This window comes from Gobius niger (assembly GCF_951799975.1).
Source record: "Gobius niger genome assembly, chromosome: 7".
Taxonomy (NCBI): Eukaryota; Metazoa; Chordata; class Actinopteri; order Gobiiformes; family Gobiidae; genus Gobius; species Gobius niger.
Genome location: NC_136858.1, coordinates 8116478 through 8143842, shown reverse-complemented (window position 1 = coordinate 8143842; position 27365 = coordinate 8116478). Strand labels below are relative to the sequence as shown.

At 42.6% G+C, this 27365-nt stretch overlaps 1 protein-coding gene and 1 long non-coding RNA gene across 2 annotated transcripts in view; both read right to left on the bottom strand.

Moving 5' to 3' along the window:
* The window catches only part of LOC306965525, a 38987-nt gene that overhangs the window by 10113 nt on the left and 1509 nt on the right, over window positions 1–27365 (bottom strand). The gene's annotated exons all lie outside the window — the stretch shown is intronic.
* LOC306965083 (coiled-coil domain-containing protein 172-like) lies at window positions 1924–25648 on the bottom strand (the record flags this gene model as incomplete). The annotated part of the gene is made up of 6 exons (XM_079559327.1): window positions 1924–1978; window positions 5309–5411; window positions 10922–11023; window positions 11557–11707; window positions 24290–24406; window positions 25631–25648. 6 exons carry the CDS (start codon window positions 25646–25648, stop codon window positions 1924–1926), a joined length of 546 nt encoding a protein of 181 aa, XP_079415453.1.

Genomic DNA, 27365 nt, shown 5'->3' with positions numbered 1-27365 from the left:
TACAAACAAGAGAGGCACCGTGACGACTCTACAGCTCTCTCTACAAACAAGAGAGGCACCGTGACGACTCTACAGCTCTCTCTGCAAACAAGAGAGGCACCGTGACGACTCTACAGCCCTCTCTGCAAACAAGAGAGGCACCGTGACGACTCTACAGCTCTCTCTGCAAACAAGAGAGGCACCGTGATGACTCTACAGCTCTCTGCAAACAAGAGAGGCACCGTGACGACTCTACAGCTCTCTCTGCAAACAAGAGAGGCACCGTGACGACTCTACAGCTCTCTCTACAAACAAAAGAGGCACCGTGACGACTCTACAGCTCTCTCTGCAAACAAGAGAGGCACCGTGACGACTCTACAGCTCTCTGCAAACAAGAGAGGCACCGTGATGACTCTACGGCTCTCTCTACAAACAAGAGAGGCACCGTGACGACTCTACAGCTCTCTCTGCAAACAAGAGAGGCACAGTGACGACTCTACGGCTCTCTACAAAAACAAGAGAGGCACAGTGACGACTCTACAGCTCTCTCTATAAACTAGAGAAATGCCTGCCCAATGAATGCTAGTGAAATGTATGATTTATTGGAGATGGAATATTGCGTCCAGATGTGTTGTGTGGACAGATACTTTTTAGGCTTGTAGAAAAATCAGCATTTAAAAAAAACCATCAGGGAGTGCTACATGTTGGCAGGATCTTAATGTAAAGAGGAGCAGAGGCTGCAGAGGGGTACTCTTTGTAATTGTAATAATAATTTTCCATATATTAAATGTTTTTACTAAATATTTCAGAATATGATGTGACTCTTATGTCCAGCAGAAGTCTGAAGTTATGTTTAAAGCAGAAGCTCCATGACTTCCTTCTTCACTTCTCAGTCTGATGAGTTTAGATAATAAGGAACCAATTATATTGCTTACAGGTAATGATGATAATATGTACAATAAATATGTGTGCTAGTGATGTATGTGTGTGTATATATATGTATACATATATCTGTATGTGTATGAGTGTATATATGTATATATTTATATATGTATATCAAAAACAATAAGACAAATGTAATACTTAATCAATAAGTAAATCAATAGAAGGGTGACTGTTTTTTATATAGGTAATGATAAAAATAATAATAATAATAATAATAATAATAATTTCCACACTCGTAAGTTGTCTTGTAAGTCCCATCAGATTTTCAACCTGTGACATCTAAATGCTTCTAATTATCAGTACTGCTAATCAACAATTGTACTATTGAAATCTGCAAGAACATATCTGTAAATCATTGATATGTAAACTCACAGAGTAGTGTGAGTATGCCCATATATGAGAGAAAAAAAGAAAAAGAAAATTTTGCATATGAACTTATTTGCAAGCAATGTGAAATTTTGCCTGCTGCTGGACTCATGCGCTTCAAAAATATTTATCTTATATTTCTACTGGTTGTATTCTCTTACAAAAAATCCTGAAGCGCATAATAGTATCTTGAATATGGGGTAGGCACATATAAGCTTTCTTGCTTCGGCCTACTCCCTTTGAGTTATTATTTTTTCTTTGGCTTCATGTGACATGAATGTAAATATATTAATGTAAATAATGTAAATAATTGCTCAAATAAATCAAATCAAATCAAATAAAAAAACAGTCACAGACACACTTGTTACAGTGAACAGCAGCTTAAGCGCTCGTTTCAGTCACCACACCTCAGTGAACACCCCTCAGTTGACCTCTTTGTTTTTTAGCCATTATCCACAGTTTTTGTGTGCTCCATACTCCAAGCTCCTCTCAAAATCTTATAAGTATTTCTCTCATTATTTCTAGATCTGTAGCACTGTTTATCCCTCCATCTCAGAGCACAGACAGTAACCTCTACCAAAGCTTGTACCATAAACAATACACTGGAGCCAGCTCGATTTTAACATATTTGTATTAGATACTTTTAATGATTTCATAGGAATTTGCTGTGACTATAGAGTCAAGGGAGCTGGGACAAGACAAAGAGACCACAGATGAAGTTGAGAATAGGCACAAAGAAGAATGGATTGTCCTATGAATCTAGCAATTATGGATTCTCCAGAGTTTGTTATTTGTTCAAATTATAAATGTGTCTTTTATTTATTGTAGGTGGACTCATTTAAATCACCTCAAATCCATAAGAGAGGGAACATTATCCCAAGAAGAGCATCAGCAATAACAATGAAGTATGCTTCCTGGAACACTATTGATCTGCACTCATTTAATTAAATCAGCCAAGTTCCTTTGTGCAGAAGCAACAGCCCAGGACATCCCACCTCATATGAGCGCAAACAGCTCTCTATAACACTTCCTACATATCCAACTATACTTTAAATACATCAAGCTTAAATCTGACCTGTTCGACAAGGAGCAGTCAGAACAAGGGCTAGTTGACAAAAGATAAAAAAGATAAAAATATAAATATAATTTGTTTCAATTGCAAATAGATAGACTGTGAACAAAACTGAAATATGAACTGCTATTACAAGAATCCTGTTGCATTTCAAAACATGATGCAAGAGTCACATCGTCTAACTGAGTGGTTCCCAACCTGGGGCACGGGGGATTGCAGGGGGCCCAGAGCTTTGTCCGGTCAGAAGGCCAGTTCATAAGTATTATTTGAACAAATTAGATAGCAATGCAGTCATTAAAACACTCCTATTTTAGTGTTTTGCTTGAATACACTGGAGGCCATGGCCAAACTACAACTACTACTCTAACTAATACAGACTTTGCAATTTGCAAGTTATGACATTGCAAGTAATTAATCAAGCTTAAAAGTTACGAGAACCAAAATGCATTTGGTTGCCACACCTGACAGACGGTGACTGTCACATTTGTGTCATGCTAATATGTTAAGGCCTAAAAAAAAAAAGTTTGGGTTCTTGGTTGTCAGTTGAGGTCATGGGTCGGTAGGGTTTTTCAGCGCTGTACGAGGGGCGAGCGGGCTGGACTGAAGTTTGCACGGCTTCTCCTCCTGACATGGATTTGAGTATGATTTGAGAGATGCCCCCAGTCCCCCAGTTGTAGTTTAAGATATGTATGAAGATAAGTATTTCACAACAGAGAGGTTTTTTGTTTACAATTTATGTTGATCGTGCCAGCTCCCAGTTTGGGCCTATACTCGTGGCTGCACCAGTGGGGCAAAGTGTGGCCCCGGAGCCGCGGGTTGATCCTTGGATGAACGCCTGAACGTGATGCCAATGTAATGCCGACGTGATGCCGCGGGCGCTCACGGGAACACGAGGGAGACAGAGGCAGACAGGAAGTCAAGCGAGGCAAGAAGATCCAGTGATATTTCAAAAGAAAATAAAACAACTTGGTAGAAACCAGAAATGTGTTCGAAAAACGTAAACAAAATACACACGCGAAGAAGAAGCTTCTACAGCGGACATTTGTACATCCTGGAAGAGGGAATGTATTGCTGTATTTGGATTTGCTGTGCATATGGTGAGTACTTGGAACATGGTTGCATTTCTTAAGCTCATAAAATAAATTTGGGTCGCACGTAAATTGACAGGGTCGGTCGGCAACCGGAACCATACTTTATTCTGTTTTTTATGCCTAAAGTCCTATGTTGCGCACACGGTGTCCTCGTCCGGTGCATCTGTGCTTGGTCCTGTTGGGGGCAACCAGGTAGAGCCACGTGTTAGTCTGGCTGCTGTGGCTCAGGAGGAGCTGTCCGGTGCTGAACCTTTTTCCGCGGCTGTTTTTCGGTGAAAATCTTCTAGCTCGGTGGTGTTGGAGAACCTGCCTCTCTTGCTGCCTCACATTAAGTTTTCCCTGCAGGCTAACGTCATTTCTTTGATCCAGTCGTATAGGTCACTGTTTGTTGATATTCCCACTCAGACGCGTGTGCTCAGTCATGAAATCGTTGTTGGTGACTCCAAACCAATTAAGCAACACCCTTACAGAGTGAATCCAGACAAGCAGGGCCATTGGTAGACACAAGTGGAGTATATGGTGAAGCGTGGCATTGCAGTGAAGAGCAGTTCGCCATGTTTCCTGACCATTAAAGCCAATGGGAAGGACCGTTTTTGGACTGACTTTAGGACGGTCAATGGGGTGACAAGGCCGGATTGGTAGAAGTGAGATAAATGACAATCAAAAACTTGTGAAAGTCACGATATGGACATTTTATATATAATATTGCATTTCAAGCAGCGAACAACTGTAAACCCAACACTTCTCTCGCTCTCTGGAGCGCGTTTGACAAAACAGAGCGGCTTCCCATGGAAAGATCAAAACAGTTGAGATTTTAACATTTCTCTGAGTCTTTAAATGGTCAAAATCGGTTCAATGACGGCTGAGAAACATCCTGTTAAAGTCTTCAATCCGAGAACCAGGCTGTTTAAATGCACATGGGATAAAAAAGCGATTGAAAATAAACCATTTCAACAATGTTGTCCTTGAAAATTTCCATAACGTTAGTGCCTGTCCAGAGAGCTAAGAGTTTCACCTTTCACACAAGGTGAGATATGGTCTGGATTGCACTCAACAGCTAAATCCCCAAAACAGCGCGTTACTCAATGTGTTAAACATTGGTGCTCCCTGAGATTAGCCGTGGACGTGGTCTGTGTGTGTGTGTGTGTGTGTGTGTGTGTGTGTGTGTGTGTACGTGTGTGTGTATGTGTGTCCGTGTGTGCGTGTGTCTGTGTGTGCGTGTGTGTGCGTGTGTGTTTGCGCGTGCGTGTGTGTGTGTGTCAGTGGGCCCGATCTTGTGCGTCAAAATGGAGACGATAGCGTGACATTTTGCGCTCAGTAAGAGCGCACTTTGTGATCTTGCCACTCCAGACTTAGCGCATTTAAGTGGGTTGAGACACACACATTTTCCTCCAACCAGATCAACTCCGTGTCCAGGAGAGTGGTTGTGTGGGGTGAACATGTGCTTTGTTTTGCTTCGCGTTCACGCCAAGCGCGGGCCAAACCGCGCCACAGTGGACGCTGTAGCTCTTTTTCTCTCGAGATGTGAACATCGTTTAGCTCACGATGGGGTAAATAAAGTTTTTAGTTTGACCTGTGAGAGCCTAAGGCTTAAGAAAGAACGCAATGTAAACGAGGAAGTGAATGTCAGCCGTGTTTCAATCAGTGCAGTCACCTCCTCTTGTGACGCCCCTCACAGGTGGCGGAGGCGAATGGCACATATAGCGCCGCCACTCGGAAAATAATTCGCCAAGAGCCTGCGCCGCCCCGTGCGCCGCCACAAGATCTGGCCCAATGTGTGTCAGTGTGTGTCAGTGTGTGTCTGTGTGTCTGTGTGTGTGTGCGTGTGTGCGTGTGTGTGTGTGTGTGCACTTGCCTGAGGCTGGTGGGGTCAGTGAGAGGCTTCTGACTGACAGTGTCTCTCTGTGCGCTCAGAGTCTGGGTAAGGGCCTTGGCTTCACTCAGCTGAACATCCACATCTACAGTACAAAACACTGTCAGTCACGTACATGCAGAGAACAACAGGAGCTTCAAAGTGTGCGAGGAGCTAAAGTGGGCGTGTCAATGAACCACCGCGTTGAACCAGTAGATCATGTGACTGTAAAAATAATTAATTGATGGGTTTGTGTAAGCCTAAAACTTTAAAAAGGATGTTCTCATTATATTTCAAGTTAGGCGCTGGAAAAAAGGAACATAAACGTACTTTAGATGGCAGTATACAGCAAAGCTTCAGTTTGGGGCTGAAAAGCCTCATTGGTTCATGAGGCTTCATTTTGCCCACACTGAGAAAAGTAAAACATTGGCTTAATCTGAAAAATGTATAGAAATAATTTACATCTGCATTTTACTAGTTGTTCATAATGATATATACTCATTAGTCCAACTATAAATGTTTCATCTGTAATGTGAATATTTTAAATTGGTTCAACAAAAAAATGTTCCGGACTTGAATGTTCAAAGATTCATTGAGTCAATTTAAAACTCTTCATTGAGCCAATGTACTTTTAAGATATGACTCTTACATGCAGCAGAAGTCTGAAGTTCTGTCTAAAGCAGAAGCTCCGTGACTTCCTTCTTCACTTCTCAGTCAGTGATTGAAGAGCAACGAAGCCTCAGCCTTTTTACTGCAAACAAAGAGCTCACTGTATTTAGCGTCATGTTACTGTCACTCATGGTGTCTGACCTAAAGTCTCACTCTGAAGAAAGTCAACTCACATTTACACTGAGAAGGTTGGAAGGGCGCCCCCTTGTGTCAGAGTGAGACTTTCGGTCAGACACCATGAGTGACAGCAACATGACGCTAAATACAGTGAGCTCTTTGTTTGCAGTAAAAAGGCTGAGGCCTCATTGCTCTTCAGTCACAGACTGAAAAGTGAAGAAGGAAGTCACGGAGCTTCTACTTTAGACATAACTTCGGACTTCTGCTGCATGTAGCGGTTATATTACATCTTATCAAATGTTGTAATCTGTAAAGCACTTTGTGATACCTTTCGGTATGAAAAGCACTTTTTAAATAAAGTTTGATTAATTGATCATATTCTCAAACTCTGTAGGAAAAACATAATATATGGAAAATAATTACAATTACAAAAATGCTGTATCTAATCTATATATTCTTTTTTAAATTTACTCTCATTTTAAAAACAAAACAAAAAAACAAACCCTAACCATTTGTATCTGCTGTAAAGTCATGTTTGTCCCAGTTCCTCTGAGTCGTGGTGGGTCATGGTGGACCATGACAGATGTGGACAGGACTGTGGTAGATCTACTTTTACTTTGGAGAAAATAGTTACTATAGTAACTGTTGAAGAAATGAACCTCATGAGCTTCTCCTGTAACATCTGGCCACATCAGTCCTGCTGCACCACGACTCAGAGGAACCGGGACAAACATGACTTTACAGCAGACACAAGTGACCTGGGTTTGTTTGTGTGTTTTTTTTTTTTGAATGAGAGTAAATAAAAAAACTTTAATAGACACAGGATTTTCATTTTTTTTTAAATCTTTTTGTACTGGTAATAATAATTTTCCATATATTAGGTTTTTACTACATAATTGAGTTTCAGTATATGATAAGACTCTTGCATAATACATGACATGCAGCTGAAGTCTGAAGTTCTGGCTAAAGCAGAAGCTCCGTGACTTCCTTCTTCACTTCTCAGTCTGTGACTGAAGAGCAATGAGGCCTCTGACTTTTTACGGGAAACAAAGAGCTCACTGTATTTAGCCTCATGTTACTGTCACTCATGGTGTCTGACCTAAAGTCTCACTCTGAAGAAAGTCAACTCACATTTACACTGAGAAGGTTGGAAGGGCGCCCCCTTGTGTCACCTTGCATCCAAATGCCCAGAACATGACAGTGGGTCAAAATGACCCGCGAAGGCAACACGAGGGCTAAAAGTACATTGGTTCAATGGAAATTTTTAAATTAGCTCATATCTGCTAATGAAGAGTTTTAAATTGACTCAATGAACCTTTGAACATTCAAGTCAGGAACATTTTTTTGTTGAACCAATTTAAAATATTCACAGTTACAGATGAAACATTTATAGTTGGACTAATGAATATATATCATTATGAACAACTAGCAAAATGCAGATGTAAATGATGTCTATACATTTTGCAGATAAAGCCAATGTTTTACTTTTCTCAGTGTATGTTTGCCACCATTGGCCCACAGATTTTTTGCCATTTTTGGGCCACTTTTGGTATTTTGTATATGGGCCATATTTGGTTTGCCTCTGGTTATTCCGGTTTAAACTATCCTGGAACTGCCATGTCTTTGCCATAAGTGGCCCATATATGTGTTTTCATTAATGGGCCATAGTTGGTCATTTGCATGTGGGCCACATTTGGTTAACTGCTGGTTTATCTGGAGATATTGAGGCCACACGTGCCATGTCTTTGCCATAAGTGGCCCATAAACGTTATTCCATTAATGGGCCATGTGTTGTTATGTTTTACATGGCCCACTTCTGGTTTACATCTGTTTCCCGCGGGCCACACCAATGCCACAAGTGCCACATCTTTGCCTGATGTGGGCCACATCGGCTTGCTATCTGGGCGGTTTATACTGGTTTAAACCTGTGGCTCTGACGCTCATAATGAAATCACAGCAGGTCTGGGACTAAAACTGTACATGAAATCAAAGAGGAAACACCTCCTGCCTTTGTTTTGGTTCTGTTGGTGCAAAACACAAATCAGTGGTGCACAAAACACATATGTATAGTGACTATCATTACACTTTAGTCAGAAATTCTTCATTTTTTTGTTGAATAAAACTAAATAATACGTTTTGAATATATTCTACATAAAATAATAATATTAAATGCCTCTAAGATAACTTTCTTTTTTAAGTTAAAAACAATGTTTATAAGTATCTTCTAAAATATTATTGAAGGTAGGTAGAGGCAACAGCCCCCCCTGGTTTTCACATCACCAGCCACCACTGATATATATATATATAGGTTTGTGACCATGATGTCATCATGATGTGATGTGAAAAAATCATGGCATGCATGTATAACAGGGCAGCCTGATGGGACAGATCCCTCCTGATAAAACAAAAACAATTCAAGTTGGATTTGACCTTTTCACACACATTTTTGACTTGACTTTGAAATCTAAGGTTGTTATCAAGAATAATTCCAAGATATTTGGTCTCTTTTACTTCTTGAATGATTTCATTATTTATGCTTACTTCAAAGGTGCTGCTGGAAGGTCTTGTTTTGATTGAGAAACAGACAGCGACGGTTATCTTTACGTTTATATTGATATAGAAATACTATTAGACAGTGATGATGGCAGTAGTCCAGTAGTCCTGACAACTTGTGTTGTTTCAGGGAAAAGCCTGTGTCACCATCATGAGACTTCTTTCTGCCTGTGTGGACGAAATCCCAGACTTTCTACACTGAAGACACTTTCAGTGGACTGTGTGGAGCTCCTGCAGACCAAGTGGTGATGAAGACCTCAGAAAGGGGACATCTTTCAGTATGGTCATCTCAGACTTTCACATATGGACACAGGGATGATCATGTACTACACTGACTGGTATAACTAAACTGTTTTGTTGAATACATTTGATTACAAATCTGTACTTCACGTTATGTTCATAATGATTATGGTGTTGACCATTGTCTATCAGCTAATCTCACTGACATGGTCTTCGTGTTCTGTAGCGTGCTGGACCTTTACAAGTCAAACTTAACCCTTTCTACCCTTTTAAAAAAATATATTTTTAGTTACAGATCTTGGATCTTGGGGTTTGGTTACACTGTAGGTCAGACACCTTGAGGCACAGTAACATGACACTAAATAGGGAGCCCTTTATTTTCTGTAAAAGGCCTCATTGCTCATCAGGCAGGCTGAGAAGTGAAGAAGGAAGTCACAGAGATTCTGTGATCGAACATTACACTTCTGCTGGATGTAAGAATAAAATATTGAAATTCAAGTATTCCTTAGTAATAGGTGTGAAAATCCTGAATTTATGTGATTAAAATGTCAGTTAATTATTAATGTCTCTTATTCTACAAAAACAAACCCTTGTCAATTGTTTCTGCTGTAGAGTCATGTTTGTCCCAGTTCCTCTGAGTCGTGGTGCAGCAGGACAGATGTGGACAGATGTTACAGAAGAAGCTCATGAGGTTCATTTCTTCAACAGTTACTATAGTAGCTATTTTCTCCAAAGTAAAAGTAGATCTACCACAGTCCTGTCCACATCAGTCATGACCCACCATGACTCAGAGGAACCGGGACACACATGACCCTACATCAGATAATATATATTGATATTTTCTCAACCTTTATAAGCATCAATTGTGTGATATTAAAAGAAAAATAGAATTTTCTTTCCATATTTGAATTATTTATTGTTTAAGATACTTTAGTTACAGAATTTTCCCCTTACAGTAGAAGTCCTGTCTAACGCAGAAGCTCCATGACTTCCTTCCACACCTGTCACTCTGTGATTGAAGAGCAATGAGGCCTCAGCCTTTTCACTGGAAACAAAGAGCACACTATATTTAGCGTCATGTTACTGTCACTCATGGTGTTTGACCTAAAGTCTAACTCTGAAGAAAGTTAATTCACATTTACACTGAGAAGGTTGGAAGGGCGCCCCCTTGTGTCCCTTTGCGTCCAAATACCTGGACCATAACCATAACATGGAAACTGCGGACAAACCCACTTATAACCCAGGTGGGCAAACCCATGCAGAGCCCACATTGTTTTGCTGGCTGGGGAGCTTGTTCAGATTTAGTTCAGTTTAGTTTAGACACTTCACAAATGTATTGTTTGCTTTATTTAAAGCAGAACTAATTAACTTAGTTAACTTAGAGGCCATAAGCGCTACTGCAGATGTCATGTTGCTTTTTTTTTAACTTATTCATTGTCTGTGAGAGTAAATACTATACTGACAGAAACAAACAAAGGGAGAGAGGGATATTGCACATCCAATACGAGCAATCGCTGTTATTGTTTACTTCTGCAATTTTCGCAGGGTTGTTTTGGTGAATGGTCGGCAACAGCTGATGCATCCAGTCCTCTAACTCGGTTTTATAAAATGATAAATCTGTTACAGCGCAAGAGAAGCAATGCACTGTTTATGGACATTGTTTTTGCAGATCATAGGATTTTAATAAAATGTTTATCAAATATGTGACTGATGTGACGACATCGCGATCACTCGTATTGCACAATAGAGATCATTTTTTTCACTCACACTTGGCTGTAAATACTGCTAAAGTAGCGCTAGCCCACCGTTAGCTTTGCCTGTTAGCCTGTTAACTTCTTCATTATTCTATTAGAGTGTATTGCGCCTCCAAGGGTGGTTTTCTGGCCAGAGACACCAGGGGGAGATGAAAGACCCCCTAATCATCACAGTAACACTTGTATTACCCCCAGAGGTACTATGAAAAGGATTTATTATAGTAAACAAGTTACTTAATTCTTCTTTAGGAGTTATTATGAAGGTGGATCCGGTTCCTTTTACCTTCGCTGATGCAGTCCAGGCCTCGCAGCTCCAGCAGCATGTCCTTCTTCTCGTCCTCAACACTGCTCACATGTCTGCAGCTGTGGCTCATCAGCTCCATCTCTGGTGGAACACAGGCAGTGCAGTGTTTGTTATTTAACATAGCACTTTTTTTTTCTCCAGGGATTGATATTTGTGGTTTGTATATCACCTCATTTCAGGAGACTTTTCTTTAATGCCTTATTGCTGCATGTGCAATTTTTAAGCGACATTCAAACGCCTTTTCGGACGGAATTAAAGCCGTGGTCCATTCAGACCTTTCATATTACAGATTTAAGTAAAGCAGGCGGGTTGGTTTGCTAAAATAGAAACACGTTGCGGTTGGAAACCATAGATGCATTTGATCCAGGGGGAGAAACCCTACTACACGCAGACACCAAACATGTTGGTATTTGTGAATGAATAAGCGTATTGGAAAGATGAGGGAGCACCGTGCTGTTGTAGAGACATACTGACTATATCGGACACATGACTCGACAAAACCTCATAAAATAAACAGTGTAAAGGCTGAGTTTAGAAGTGCGTTTCTCTTGGGGGAACGGTGTCTATATCTCAGTGCACACCCATGTATTGCCCCAGTAGCTGTGTGTTGTAACCTTGCTTGAGTGCCGCCTCCTCCTGGATCAGCTCCATCTGACTGCGAAACACTGTCTCTGTTTCAGCTGTGAGACTCATGTCAGTGTTGAACCTGCAGAGCTCCTCCAAGAACTTCTCCTGCTCCTCAGACCACTGCTGCTTTATGGAGGCCTGGCAAACATTACACGCATGAACAATAAAATACAGACAGTAGGTATTCACTCTAAGTGTCAGACACCCTTTAACCCATCCCGGTACAGGGTTTGTCAGAAATTAAGTAGACTGATGCCCCCTGGAGGTTTTGTGTGTGTGTATAAAAACTATTAAAACGTATATTTTGAAAAATATAAGAAAATAAAGTGTTTTCTTCTAATTCAAACGAACTGTTGCAGTTGACAAAAGATCTGACAAGTGACAGTTTTAATCCCAAAACAGTATTGAAGCCACACAGCGGACATTCAAGTCACAAGAGCAACTGAAATGAGCAAAACTCCAAACCTTAGAGAGCAGCATGCCACCCAGATAGCAAGCCGATGTGGCCCACATCAGGCAACGATGTGGCACTTGTGGCATTGGTGTGGCTGCGGGAAACAGATGTAAACCAGAAGTGGGCCATGTAAAACATAACAACACATGGCCCATTAATGGAATAACGTTTATGGGCCACTTATGGCAAAGACATGGCACGTGTGGCCTCAATATCTCCAGATAAACCAGCAGTTAACCAAATGTGGCCCACATGCAAATGACCAACTATGGCCCATTAATGAAAACACATATATGGGCCACTTATGGCAAAGACATGGCAGTTCCAGGATAGTTTAAACCGGAATAACCAGAGGCAAACCAAATATGGCCCATATACAAAATACAAAAACATCTGTGGGCCAATGGTGGCAAACATATATCAGTGGGCCATGTCTGGACCACCTTTGAATAATCTGGTTTACTACTGGCCCTGTTCTGGGTTTATTGTGGGCCAGATGTGGTAACCGGATATGGACCACGTTATGGCCGATAATCCACGCGGTATGTGAGCCAAACGTGAGCCAAAAGTAAGATATGTAGGCCAGACGTGGGCCAAAAAATGTGTCCACGTGTGGTACTCCAATGGGCCAAATGACGACCACATGTGTACCATCAGTAGGCCATGTCTGGACCACCTTTGAATAATCTGGTTTACTACTGGCTAAGAGTTGGACCTGTTCTGGGTTTATTGTGGGCCAGATGTGGTAACCGGGTGTGGACCGCGTTATGGCCGATAATCCACGCGGTATGTGGGCCAAATCAACGTGTCTGATGTGGGCCACATCTGGGCCATACCAATTTTGCTATCTGGGCAGCAAAGCCAAACATGCCCCCAATGCTCAGACAGACACCAAGAGAGGGATACAGATGAAGCCTTTGGATTATGAGCTCCATGGAGACGCTGGTAATGTCCCGCTCCCAGTACACTTACTGATTGAGACACATAATTTAGAAAAAGATTTTTGGCAATTTTTTGGGAGAAATGTATTGAATTAAGATGGCCTCTGCTTTATTTTAACACTTGTTTCCCACTGTGTATATGGGATCTATTATGAAAAATTTTATATTATTTAATCATTAATGCAAACATCATAAAAATGACCAATAAACGATCAATCAAGATAATTTAATTTATGCGAAGTTGTTTTTGTAGTTTACACATGGCTTGCATTCGAGACATAACTTAGTCCAATTTAGATGTATTTTAGAACCGGTTTAGTCCTTGCCCACATAGCAGACCAATGTGGCCCAGATCCGGTTTCAGACCGGCACGGCTGGCTCACTTCTGGTACGGCAAGTGGAATGTGAGCCAGAGGTGGGCCGGATCTGGCATCGATGATCTGGCACAGATGCGTCATGCCAGAGGTGGGCCAGCTCTCGCATTGGTGATGTGGCACAGATGCGGCATGCCAGAGGTGGGCCAGATTTGGCAAAATTGGCATTTGCCTGATCTGGAAAAAGGAACATATAGGCCCATGTGTTACGTGCTGGTCGAATGGTCGTAGCACGTCTAATTAGTGGATCTAATTTGTTTATTTTATTGTAATGAGCCAGGCGGGCACCGTTTTATCTACACCATCAACGCACAATGCCTGCTGGCTTGCTCTGAGACCTCTTTTTTTGGGCCCTCCTCCTCTCCCTTCTGTCTCCTTAGCTCACCTCACACTGCTCTGACCCTGGTCTACGCTCAGCCCTGACTTACGCTAGTGATACACTGCACGCGTCTTTCAGAGCCGAGCGTCCTGAGTGGCCGAGCTCTCTCGCGCAGAGCGCGTACATGTACACTGTAGGCGAGCGCTGAGAAGCGCCACGCTGTTAACTCCACCTGTTTCTTTGTTGAACTGAACCAGTGGTGTAGTCTTCAATTTTCTAGTGGGTATACTGCATTTTTTAGCAGGCGTGGGGGATAGTCAATTATATGCGCTGAAAAAAATAGCCCGTCACATAGGCTACTATTACTAATATCAAATGTATCAGAGAATTAAATAGATTATAAACCAAACTGTGAATATAAATGTTATTGAAATAACAAGCAATAGACCTATAGGAATGTTCTAGAAATTCAAAGGCTGTAGCTATAGGCTATAAGGCTGTGGGACTGAAGCCAAAATGAAAACTTCAATGAATAAAGCCCAGTCTGCTTTCACCAACCCCTCCACCAGTCAACCACCGGGCTCTCGCACCTGCAAACTCCCCCACACACAAAACCATGCGCGCTGCTTCTGGAGAACGACTCTTCAAGGACATTTTTTTTTTATGAACAGGAGCGCGCGTGGCTCGGTCAGCGCTGTGGGCGGGGCACATCCATTTTTCAGTCTCTGTCAAGGGACAGCTTCAGTGTCTGAGAGTAAAACGCACACTTGGAACAGTCTACGCGGTCTTTCCCGTGGACTTCAGCGCTTTGTAATACAGATTGTTTCCCGCCTGCACCTGTCACTGCCTTTGCCCAAAACCGCTCTCACGCGCTGCCGCAGGGGAGGGAGAAATGCAGTTAAGGGTCCGGCATTGTGGACTCCCAGAGCGGGGATGAACAGGGAAAGTGTCTATGACAGGGAGACGTACGCGACTCCTCCAGCGCTGTGAGGACGGTTAATAAGCCACTATCATTATGAGCTATTCTCAGGCCGGGTTATATTTTGTGCACATGTGCACCAGAGCTGTGCGCAACTGCGCACGAGCACAGCTGAGAGGGAACAGTCGGTCTGTCGGTGGAGACAGAGAAAAAGAGAGAGGGATAAGCCTGTGATCTCTTGTTTTCAGGGGAGGAAATAGTTTGTGGTGGAGTTTGTGCTGGTCTCCAAACGGACAGAAAACGCAAAAATAACACTGTGCAAATGAGTGATAGCCTACGTATCTTTCCCACTTTGTAGATGTTATACGGTAATTCTGCAGGCCTTCTAGTGGTTATACGGCGTATACCTGCGTATCACGTAGACTACACCACTGGTCTGGAGACTCAAACACTTTCACCTTTCGCTGTTTCGTGGACTTCGTAAGTGCGGCTATGTGTCATTTCTGATGAATGAATCTTATGCACAGGGGACTGTGTTATGTATCCTGACTGACTTCATCGGGAGGTCGGGAGTGAGCGGGCGGTGAGACCAGCGGTACGCGGCCTGGGGACCGGGGAGACGAGCTGCTGCTGCTGCTCTGTTTGTTCATCAGCGGCACTGACACTATAACTGACTGTATAAATACAGCCCTTTCTCACTGTTTTACCGTGACAAATATGCAGCCGCTCATAAAGCTGCTTGTATCCGTGTGTGTGCGCACAGGCTACATGAGCATCCGTGTCTGCGTTATGGCTCACCTCCTCTAAGCGGACAACCGCGCTGAAGGGGCTTCCAGCAGGGTCTTAGTGCTGCTTAATGAAATTAACACCATCTGCTCTCACCACGCGTGCGTCAAATGTTGTGCGATACGTCGCTAGTGTTTGGTACAGCCGTACATAGGATAGGGACGCACGGGACGCACTCATCCTCGAGACAAACGTAACGTTGACCTGCAGCGAACGTAAACCGTCAACCGCGGACTGAACGTTTGGAGCTGCTGCCAGAGCCTTGAGGCACATGCACTCGCCTAAACGCGTCCACAAATGGTAAGTTGAATAAATTGTCCCATTAAATTTAACTTCTTGAGGAGATTTCATGTTTTGGTCACTTTTTAGTTATTCAGGGATATGTGGCGAATTATCTGCGCGTTTGTGTTGTAGCCGCGGGGGTTAACGTTTGTACCCAACACTACTTTTTAGAGGTGTAGGGCCTAATCAGCCTAGATATGTATCAAACATGGGTAAAATAAAGTCTTCAACAAAGTTTTCGCTTTACTTATTTTTTGTTTTATTATATTTGACTATTTCAATGTTAACGACACTCACAACGAACTTGGAAAGTTAGTCCAACTGTAACCAACGTTTTCCAAATTCTTAACGTGATTGTTGCCATGACAACGGGCGCGCGCTTGTCTTCGAGCTGAAATTTCTCAAACCTCTGAAACCTTTTTGAAACATAAAGGACTGTTTTAAAAAAAAGGAGGGGCGGGGGGAGAGAAATAATGGGCCCAGCCTGCTTGTAACCAATTGGCCTATTCTTTTCAAATGATCGGCTAAAATATAACTGTACAAAAGCCTGTTTGGGAAGTAATCACGTTAGTAAGTAAATTAACACGAAACACATTCAACATGAAACACATTTACAATGCTATTTTAGTCTCTGTGATGTTTAATGCAAACTCGTTTACCTAGGGTCAAAAAAGACACTTGTAATTCATTATTTCTGGTCTGTAACACATGTTAAGCTGCAGACCAAACTTAGTTGGCTTTTGATGATTAATTTTAATTAACTAATTTTCCCAAGATAAAAATAAATAAAACTCACAGTATTTATGTATTTATAGTCTTTTAACATGTTTTCCCTCTCTCTGTTTTTTCAGATTATTAAAAAAGAAGGCAGGAAAATCTGAGGTATGGATAAAATGTGGAAGTATAATGTAAGAGGGAATGCAAGGAGAAGAGCGAGAAAGAAAGTACAGAAACTGATTGAAAGGGAGCATTGCAGAACAGAGTTGACATATGAGAATTCTGGACCAAGTGAATTAGAGGAATCTGAAATGCTAATTAGTGATGAAGATGAATATGTAGAACTGAGCGAAGCTGATGAAGTGGAGGAGGAACAAGTTGGTGTTGTGTCTGACTGTGGTGCAGAATCCAATGAGAATGATGATCTGTGGAAATCTCTAGCTGAGTGGGCAATACAATATAATATTTCTCATGCAGCTGTGTCAGCACTGCTTGGCATTGTGAAAATGTTTCACCACCCATTACCTAAAGATAGCAGGACACTCCTGAAGACTAGGACACAGTACATTATTAGCAATTTGGCAGGTGGAGAGTTTTATTATTTCGGAATCATGAAAGCCTTTGAGAAAACCCTTGACAAGGTGTGTCAAGTTCTCCCAGATAATCATGTCTTTAAACTTCAATTAAATTTTGATGGCCTCTCTCTTTTCAAGAGTACCAACGCTCAGTTTTGGCCAATTCTTGGAATGATACATGGTGTTACAAAGACACCAGTCTTGATAGGACTTTTCAGTGGTACTTCAAAGCCAAATTCGTTGTCGGAGTATCTTCATAATCTGGTTGAGGAATTGAAAATATTAAAAACTGGCTTTGTCTGCAAACAGAAAACCTTTATTATGATTCTAGATTCTGTGGTGTGTGATACTCCTGCCCGAGCATTTATTAGAGGTGTGAAATCACACACTGGTTATAGTGGATGTGACAAGTGTCATCAAAAAGGTGTGCGAAAATCAAACCGCATGACCTTTCCTGAGGTCAATGCCAGGCGCAGAACAAATGACAGTTTTAGACAGGTAACAGACGACAAACATCACATCCAACATTCCCCTCTGGCAGATCTGGGCATTGACATGATCACGTGTTTCCCATTTGACTATATGCATATGGTGTGCCTTGGTGTAATGAGACGCCTGTTGGATTTGTGGATTGGCACCACCGGCCATTTGCGTTGTCGCATGTCATCTGGCCAGGTGACTGTGGTGTCAGAAAGACTTCTTGCACTCAGAGATTTTGTCACAAGTGATTTTTCAAGAAGGCCACGGGCGCTGACTGAACGATCGAGATGGAAAGCCACCGAATTACGGCAGTTCTTGTTATACACTGGTCCAGTTGTGCTGAAGGACATCGTAAAGCCTCAGATTTACGACAACTTCATGCTGTTGTCAGTGGGTGTGCACATCTTGTTGTCACCAAAGCTTTGCAAAAAAATGAACGACCTTGCTGGCACCATATTGGTTTCATTTGTTGAGCACTTTGGCCAGATGTATGGAGAGGAGTTTTTGGTCTACAATGTCCATGGCTTGGTGCATCTCAGTGAAGATGCCAGAATACATGGGAATTTGGATGCCATTTCAGCTTTCCCTTATGAAAACTTCTTAGGAAAACTTAAAAAACTGGTCAGGAAGCCATGCAGTGCTCTGTCTCAGGTGATACGGAGGCAATCAGAAAGAGATAGTGGTAGCTGCAATGTTGTGAAAGAGGTTGAACAAAAACTTGGAAAAGAGCATGTGAATGGTCCACTGCTGGAATGCTTCTCAGAGAAAGCACGTCAGTTTCAGGAAGTCACTTTTTATGACAGTGCCATTAAGACAAATCTGAGAGATGGCTGTGTAAAAATAGGAAATAAGTTGCTGTCAGTACAAAACATTGTTCTAGACCAGGGATGCATTTTCATTCTGGCCAGTGAATACAAACACGTGGACTGCTTCTTTAAATATCCCATGGACTCCACAGAGTTGGGTATTTATATGGTTTCCAACCTGTCAACAAACATCAAGTGCTACAAAGTCGAGAAGCTGCAGAAGTATGTTCGCTTACCGATTCAATCAAAATTTGTTCTGGTTCCTCTTCTTCACTCTGAAGAGTAGCATTGTTTACCTCAATATGGAACTTTATTTTACACATTTTTATGTGTTATAGCTGATTACAACAAAGAAGTTAAACTCTCCCTTTTTTTTGGCCTGGTGGTAGCGGTAGTCCTGTTTTCGCCCTTTTCTTTTGTTCAGGTTAGTTTGACGGTGTCGGATTTTTTTAGATTTTTTTTTTACTAGGGTGGTAGGGATGTTGGCACTGGCTTCTACGGCCCTGTATAGGGTTGGCCCAGTGACGCATCCTCTGTTTGTTCTGTTCATCCATCAGGTCCACCTTTCTTTCTTTTCTTTTTTTTTGGATGCAGGTTTTATTTCACTAACAAAATGAAGTATAATGTGAAAATGAATGTTTAATGAATAGTATTCATTAAACATGAATATACAGTATTGTGGGGTTTGTCCTTGAGTTGGCTTCCATTGGTGACTTCTTTTTTTCTTTTCTTAGATGTTTCATATTGTTGTTTTTGACAATTCCAACGAAGTTGAGGTTGTGCCCTCAAAGTGGATTAAAAATGGGGAGTGCATGTGGCCAGCTGGCAAACTTGACAATATAAAGAACCCCATCAAAAACCAGCAGCAGCCAGGAAAGGACTGGAGGAGGCATAAGGCCAGAATAATATATTCATCAGGTAAACCTGATTTTAAAAAATTATATACTATGTTTGTTTGTTTGTTTGTTTGTTTGTTAACTTTATTGTCCCCGTAGGGAAATTTGTTCTCTGCATTTAACCCATCCTTCGATGCCGCTGGGGCAACCCGTAAGGAGCAGTGGTCGACGGCAGTGCCGCGCCCGGGGACCCATCTCCATGATGTGGAGCCAGGCTGATGGTCAGAATCACCTGGCTGGAGGATTCACCTATTGCACATGTTTTTAGTGGTAGGGGAAACCGGAGTACCCGGAGGAAACCTACGCAGACACGGGGAGAACATGCAAACTCCACACAGAAAGGCCCCGTCCTTGGTGGGAGTCGAACCCGGGACCTTCTAGCTGTGAAGCGGAGGCGCTAACCGCTGCGCTACCGTGCTGCCACTATAGCAACTGCCTATACTATAGCAATCTACAAAAACAAATATTTAACATCACATTTGAAACATATTTTGTATTTTCAGATGACTACAATCAAGCACGGAGAAAGCTGCCAGAGGCTGTTCTGCACACAGACCTGGGAACAGATGAAGAGGAGTCCCCTAGACAATATAAAAGGAAAAGAGTGTAAGACTTCTATAGAGCAGTGTCTGCGTTAAGATGTGGAGGGGGGCGTTACGGTCTAAATCAGGGGAAGATTTAAATCTTCTCCTCTGGCGTACATTAAGACTTGAAGGCCAGTCACAATAGGCCTTAGCAAAAATACTGAAATATTGTTAATTCCTTTATAAAGTTTTTTATATTCCACATTGTTCACACTTTACCATGACATACTGTGTAATTTGAAAGCCTGAAAAGTTCTTGTGAAATCATTCCACACAAACAACCAAGTCAACATGCTTTGATGCAGTTTTTTCTGTCCCTCTAATGCCAGTAGAGCTCAACAGTCTGTCCTGCCCACTTCTGGTCACGTGCTGGGAGCCAGAGGTAAAAAGTCCCTTTCATGCATTGAAGCATTAAAAAAAGCATTACCTTAAAAGCATTACCCCAGCTAATCAGCTCTGTGCTCTCAGCACGCAACCTGAAGTGGGTGGGACTGTTCAGCTCTATGCGCCCATTTAAAAAAAAAAAAAACAATACTACAGCTGCGGTGAGACTGAGACTACATTTGCCTGCATTGCAAATGTGGGTAACACTTTATTTTACACTTGAGACATTGTAGCCTACCCGCCAAATTATATTGTAATTGTGCAATATTATGTGTGGTTTTATACAGAAGCAAAAACATACTTTATCCTGGAGAAGATGAGAACATGGCGTCATCCAAAAAATCAAAAACTAGGTAAGTTATTTTTAAGCATGTCAGTAAATTTGTTATGGATGTTTTAAAAACTATTTGTTATAACATTTTACAGAGTACAGCCATTGCCCCATGCACCCGTAATACAGAATCACCATGCAAACATCTCAATTCCTCCTCCCTGGTCATCAGACCTTAAGTGCCAAATGTCACCCCTACTTTTCCATAGTGCAAACAACTCCCCTGTCCCTTGCTCCAGCTGCATGACCACTCCAGACCTATTCTTCACTTCACCCAGCCTCCTTCGGTCACCAATTGCCAACATTCATATAGCTACAAGCCCAACCTTCACCCCTCCAACCAGGGCAGTCCACCGCAGCCAGTCCACCGTCAGACGGCCAACACTGTCCCCTCCAACCAGGGCAGACGACCGCAACCAGTCCACCATCAGATGGCCGACGCTGTCCCCTCCAACCAGGGGAGACCACCGCAGCCAGTCCACCATCAGACGACCCACACTGTCCCCTCCAACCAGGGGAGACCACCGCAGCCAGTCCACCATCAGACGACCCACACTGTCCCCTCCAACCAGGGGAGACGACCGCAACCAGTCCACCATCAGACGGCCGACGCTGTCCCCTCCAACCAGGGCAGACGACCGCAACCAGTCCACCATCAGATGGCCGATGCTGTCCCCTCCAACCAGGGGAGACGACCGCAACCAGTCCACCATCAGACGACCCACACTGTCCCCTCCAACCAGGGGAGACGACCGCAACCAGTCCACCATCAGACGGCCGACGCTGTCCCCTCCAACCAGGGCAGACGACCGCAACCAGTCCACCATCAGATGGCCGATGCTGTCCCCTCCAACCAGGGGAGACCACCACAGCCAGTCCACCGTCAGACGGCCAACACTGTCCCCTCCAACCAGGGGAGACCACCACAGCCAGTCCACCGTCAGACGGCCAACACTGTCCCCTCCAACCAGGGGAGACCACCGCAGCCAGTCCACCATCAGACGGCCGACGCTGTCCCCTCCAACCAGGGCAGACGACCGCAACCAGTCCACCATCAGATGGCCGACGCTGTCCCCTCCAACCAGGGGAGACCACCGCAGCCAGTCCACCATCAGACGACCCACACTGTCCCCTCCAACCAGGGCAGACGACCGCAACCAGTCCACCGTCAGACGACCCACACTGTCCCCTCCGACCAGGGGAGACGACCGGAACCACTCCCCTGTCAGACACCCGGCCCGGATCCATCCCTTGCATCATACAACTGAGACAAGTAAGTAATCAATCTGTTAATTTCTAATCTGCAAATTTTATCATTATATATTTATTGTAATATATTTATTCATTTAATATTTCTTTCATTCCAGGCCTCCTTCAAAATGTTCTAATTGGGCATGAAGTTATTTTAGAACAACTCCGCATCATTTACAAAACAGTGCAGGGAATTGGAACTACGAATGAGATGGAGAGCAGTTTTAATCTGGAGATGTTTCCTCTGAACACTGTTGAGGATATAGGAAAGTTAGAGGAACAGCTGCAAAGTGCAGACCTCCAAACTCAGTTGGTAGGTTTCCCAACACATATCCACCATTTTCACTTAGTCTATCTGCATACATGTGTTGGAGAGTAACAGAATACTATGTATTTTAATAGTTATTTAGAGTATTTAGAATACAATTGTGGAATACATCACTGTACTCAATCATTGCATTTCTAGCTTCATATTGCATAGAATTATTAAGAAAGAACTTTTAATTATGGTGGCATGGTGGCCCACCGGTTAGCGCTTATGCTTCACAGCTAGAATGTCCTGCCCCCGCCCCAGTGGGGGCCATTCAGTGTGGTTTGCATGTTCTCCCTGTGTCTAGGTTTCCTCCTGGAACTTGGAAATTAGCTCGTGGCTACAATTTGGTGTTGCATGTTAATATGCATGCAACCTATGTGGCTTATTTTGTCAGTGCGTATTACACACACGTTGCATGGCCAGTGGGAATTCTAATGCAAATTTGCGTACGTTATTTCCCTGTAACCAGCATTAGTCCGGCTGCAGTTATTATATCATATTCACTACAGCGGTTATAGTACCAATAAGAAATTGAGCTATGGAATTCTATGTCTTCAGAAAACAATGGATACAATTTTACAAACTAAAGGAATGTGTTACAAAATACATTTTAAGGAAAGATATTCAGTATTCAATAACTAAATATGATTTCAAAGTATTCTCCCCAACATTGTTTGCTTAATAGAAAACAGTATTTGTTTTATATCTAAGTCAGTTCAGTGAGCTCTGTTTTTGTGATGTCAGATATAATCTGTTTGTGGTGCCCCTTCAATGAATCTAATACAAACTATTATTTCAGGCAAACACACTAGCTCTTAAAGGTGGAACGGATGTTCGGGACAGTGTCTGGCGAATAATGCACACTCTGCTATCTACGTCACTTGCCAAACGAGTGAATATCAGGGGCATAAATGGAAAAATTGGTTTCCAAAGGCTGAAGTTAAGGGAGGTGGTAATTGGTAAGTTGACCTGGATGCATTTACAGTTAGAGGGTAATTAGCATGATATATATACTGTATATATATATATATATATATTTGTATTTTTGTAGCTGCGGTGAGGCGGAACAGATTAACCTCTGGAGCAACAGATCAGGAAATTGAAGGAACCATCAAAAGATGGCTCCATCTGGCCCCTGATAGGGCTGGAGGACGAAAGGCCCGAATGAGGTCATCCATGGGTAGCTGTTAAGCTTAAGGATGCACAATAATTGTCAGCTGCCGATATTATTACTACTACTTATTATTACTGTTCTCATAATTTTTAATTTCTAAATATATTCATTGCAATTTATATCTGTTTACTTGTACCTTTATTTGTGTACTTGTACTTTCTACAAATATTTTTATATGTATTAATGTAGATTGTATTTGTTATTCTTTTGAATGTGAAGTTATATTGTGCATATGTTGTGTTACTTTTATCCAAAAAGATTATTTAATTTAGAAATATATTTATCTCAATCATCAGTTACACACTTTGTTGTCTTTTATTCCAGCCTTATCTGCCACCTCTGGCAAATAAGGCTGAGCTCTGGCCGACCTCTGGCTCAACACTGGCAGGTAAGGCTGAGTTCTCAACACCGGCACATCTGTCTGAGATCTGGCTCAACACCGGCACATCTGTCTGAGTTCTGTCTGAGATCTGGCTCAACACCGGCACATAAGTCTGAGTTCTGTCTGAGATCTGGCTGAACACCGGCACATCTGTCTGAGTTCTGTCTGAGATCTGGCTCAACACCGGCACATCTGTCTGAGTTCTGTCTGAGATCTGGCTCAACACCGGCACATAAGTCTGAGTTCTGTCTGAGATCTGGCTCAACACCGGCACATAAGTCTGAGTTCTGTCTGAGATCTGGCTGAACACCGGCACATCTGTCTGAGTTCTGTCTGAGATCTGGCTCAACACCGGCACATCTGTCTGAGTTCTGTCTGAGATCTGGCTCAACACCGGCACATAAGTCTGAGTTCTGTCTGAGATCTGGCTGAACACCGGCACATCTGTCTGAGATCTGGCTGAACACCGGCACATCTGTCTGAGTTCTGTCTGAGATCTGGCTCAACACCGGCACATAAGGTTGAGTTCTGTCTGAGATGTGGTTTGACACTGGCTCGGCTCTGGCGTGACTCTGGCTACCGGAAGTGGCCCAGTGTAGGACCGTAATTCATCGCGGTATCTGGGCCAGAAGAAAGTTGAATGTGTGGCCCAGATCCGGGCCACACAAAATTTGCTATGTGGGTGGTTACGACCTGGTGGTACTTGGAAAGCATTTTCATTTATGAAGCGGTACTGAGTGAATGAGTCCTACCAGTTGCTCTCTGAGGTGCTCCCTGGTCCTCAGCAGCTCGTCCATGTGCCCGTGAACCTGCTCCTCTCTCCTCTTCATCAGCTCCACCTGCAGACGCATCCCACACAGCTGCTGGCACTGAGGGACAACAGAGGACACAGGGACAATGCGGTATGAAACTACAATCCATGAAACCTGTCCTGTCTTATTTCGCTGACAAAATGTGCTCTTTAGTGCTGAAATGTTCCTAAATGGCTGCTAGTCTAAAGAGAAAGTAGAACGTGTCTGTGTTTGACTCCTCATGTCGCCGTCTTCTTGTGCAAGTTTTCTGCTCTTTCTTCAAATACCAAAATGCTGCTCCTATTTACAGTGCTCTGCCTGGCCTCTCTGCAACCATCCATAAGACGCATCTGAAGCAACTACGAGTCACAACCCAGACAGGGATGTGATTGGCAGAAATAACACGCACTGTAAAAAATACTTTACTTTGAACTTTAAAAAAGACTAAAAAGTAACTTTATTGGACCATGAGTAAATGTGATAAACCAAAACAGCTTTGTGATAATATCAGTAATAATGAATCTAAAATAAATTCGCCCAATACAACAATTTACATTTAGTAAAGGCCAGTATTAGTCACTGTTAAGTTATGAATCATAATAATCACTCAAAACCATGTGATAGGTGTCGGCCGATCGAAATGTTTGTGATCTCTCCACTATAGCTCCAAAACAGGTCAGGATAGAAGCTACCAAGCTCTTCCACGTTTTCCCTATTTAAATATGGTTACGTGAAGTGTTACACTACAAAGTATAATTACACAAAATTAAACAATGTGGATTTTCTAAGCGGATAAAAGGGGGGACTATATTGTAAGGCGTGATAATACCAGGAGTAGTTTGGCATCCGCACAGTAAAGTTTAATATAATAGATCCATGAGATTACTGCGCAGTAAAGTGAGGATTACTGCGCGGATGGTAGCTTCTATCTTGACCTGTTTTGGAGCTATAGTGGAGAGGGGGAGAGGCTAAATGCTAACGCCGTCTGCGCTGTGTTTACGTGATAGAAGGCACGGGGGAAGCCCAGACAGGTCCTAAAGAACTCGTCAAAGCTAAGGTAAGAACATATCTCAGTATGTAAAAACGGTGGCCTATTCCTTTAAACTCTAGGCTATTGCTGCCTCCATTCTTTATCAAAAGTAAATAAAAATGCGCACAGGCGACAAGAAAAGCCTAATCACGTGTCGGATCCTCCCCGTTTCTGTTCATATCACAGACATGCCTATTCGCATTGCATTAGTTTTATCACAGGATCTCGGAGTTCAGCAAAATATAGTAGGTAAGTTGCCGGGGAATTTTTACTTCGCAAATCACTGACATGGCGCATTCGCACAGGATTAACATCACAGACATTCTCCGTGATTATTACAAATCGTATGTGGTCCCTAGGTAAAACTAATCCCGCGCGTATAGGGCTTTAGACTGATAAATAGACAAAAAATCAGCACCACAATCAGAACACAATGATCATTTTCTGACAGCTGTCATAAACCTCCCCGTATCAGTAAACAATGTGGTTATCTCCCTGAATGACACAAACCCCCCCCCACCTCCCTCACCCGCAGGGGACGGTGGATTCAGCCTCCCGTCCAATTACAACAAGCATGTTGAACTTGTGATCTCTTGTCCTCAGTTTGTGCTCGCACAGGAAGAGCCGAGCAATATTTCTAAGAGGTCAATGAGCGTGTCCCGGACTCCTCATGTTGCGCACATGCTAAAAGGTTGGCTAATGTTATCTGGTGGAAATAAGCCATTGATTCCACGGCGCACTCCAAATTGATCTGTAGGGCAGTTGATTAAACGAAGGGAGAGGGATCAAGTGATGTCAATCATAAAGGTCAGAGCATCAATGAGCAGCACCCTTCATGCCAGGAAAACATTTACAAATGGATTGGGTTTACTACTACTACTACTACTACTACTACTACTACTACTACTACTACTACTACTACTACTACTACTACTACTACTACTACTACTACTACTACTTAATCTCACACTCCAGATGAACCGTAAAATACTATGGCGTGACGCTGCATGTGAATAGGGAAATCTTTAACAATGACAATTTAAAACTTTTGCTGTAGATTACTGACAAAAAAATATAAGGACAATTTTCATCAATAAGGCAATGTATGTGTAAATGGAGAGAGCCAAGTTTAAATGTATGGTTGTAATTGTTAACATATACGTAGATACAAAGATTTCCTCATAGGGGATTTTGGATCTTGTTGAAATTCAAATTTTGGGGGATTCAAAAATCAGTAAATCCAGAATTAGATATTGAAATTTTGTTAAAGAGGGGGTAGTATGCTTTTTTTCAATCACATAGCACCAGTTTAAAGCACACTACAATGATGACGAAACCTTCTGTTGGTCTGTAAATGCAGTAAATTAAAATAATTGCCTTGTATACAATTGCTCTCTCAAAATGGCAGCACTGAAAGGCCCCTGTCTCTTATAGAACCTCTGACCCTTTCCGACACGCCCCCTCCACATGCTGTCTGTGGCATCATCACAACACTCCGCTCGTTTTCTCCACAGTATTGAAACTACTATCGGCACATTTTAATTTTTTTTGTTGGAAAGGAGCTACGCTTTATCACTTTGTGAACAATGGCCACACAGGATATGATTTGATATCTTTTGTCTGACCCGGAAAGTGACTTTGGAGACGGTGCTACTGCCATGCCCTGTGGATCTTTAACTAAACCCCCAGAAACTACACCAGGATCTGCAGGAGCCCATGCGCCTCAAAAGACGGACATCTGTGCAGGTGGACAATGGTTATTCGAGGTTACCCCCGTTAGCTTGTTATAATCGACTACAGCTCATTGTTGATGAAAAGTCTGCAATAAACCACAAATGTGTAAAGCCAGGCTCATTGTGTGATCATCATAAAGGCTGCTTTAAGTAGTTGCCTGCTTTATTGACGTTATTTGTGCATAATATGTTGCTTGTTTTCAATGAATGTTCCGAGCTGGCTGCTAGCTTGTCGCGGCTAATAGTGCCTTAGCTCCGGGAGAAAACCACTCGG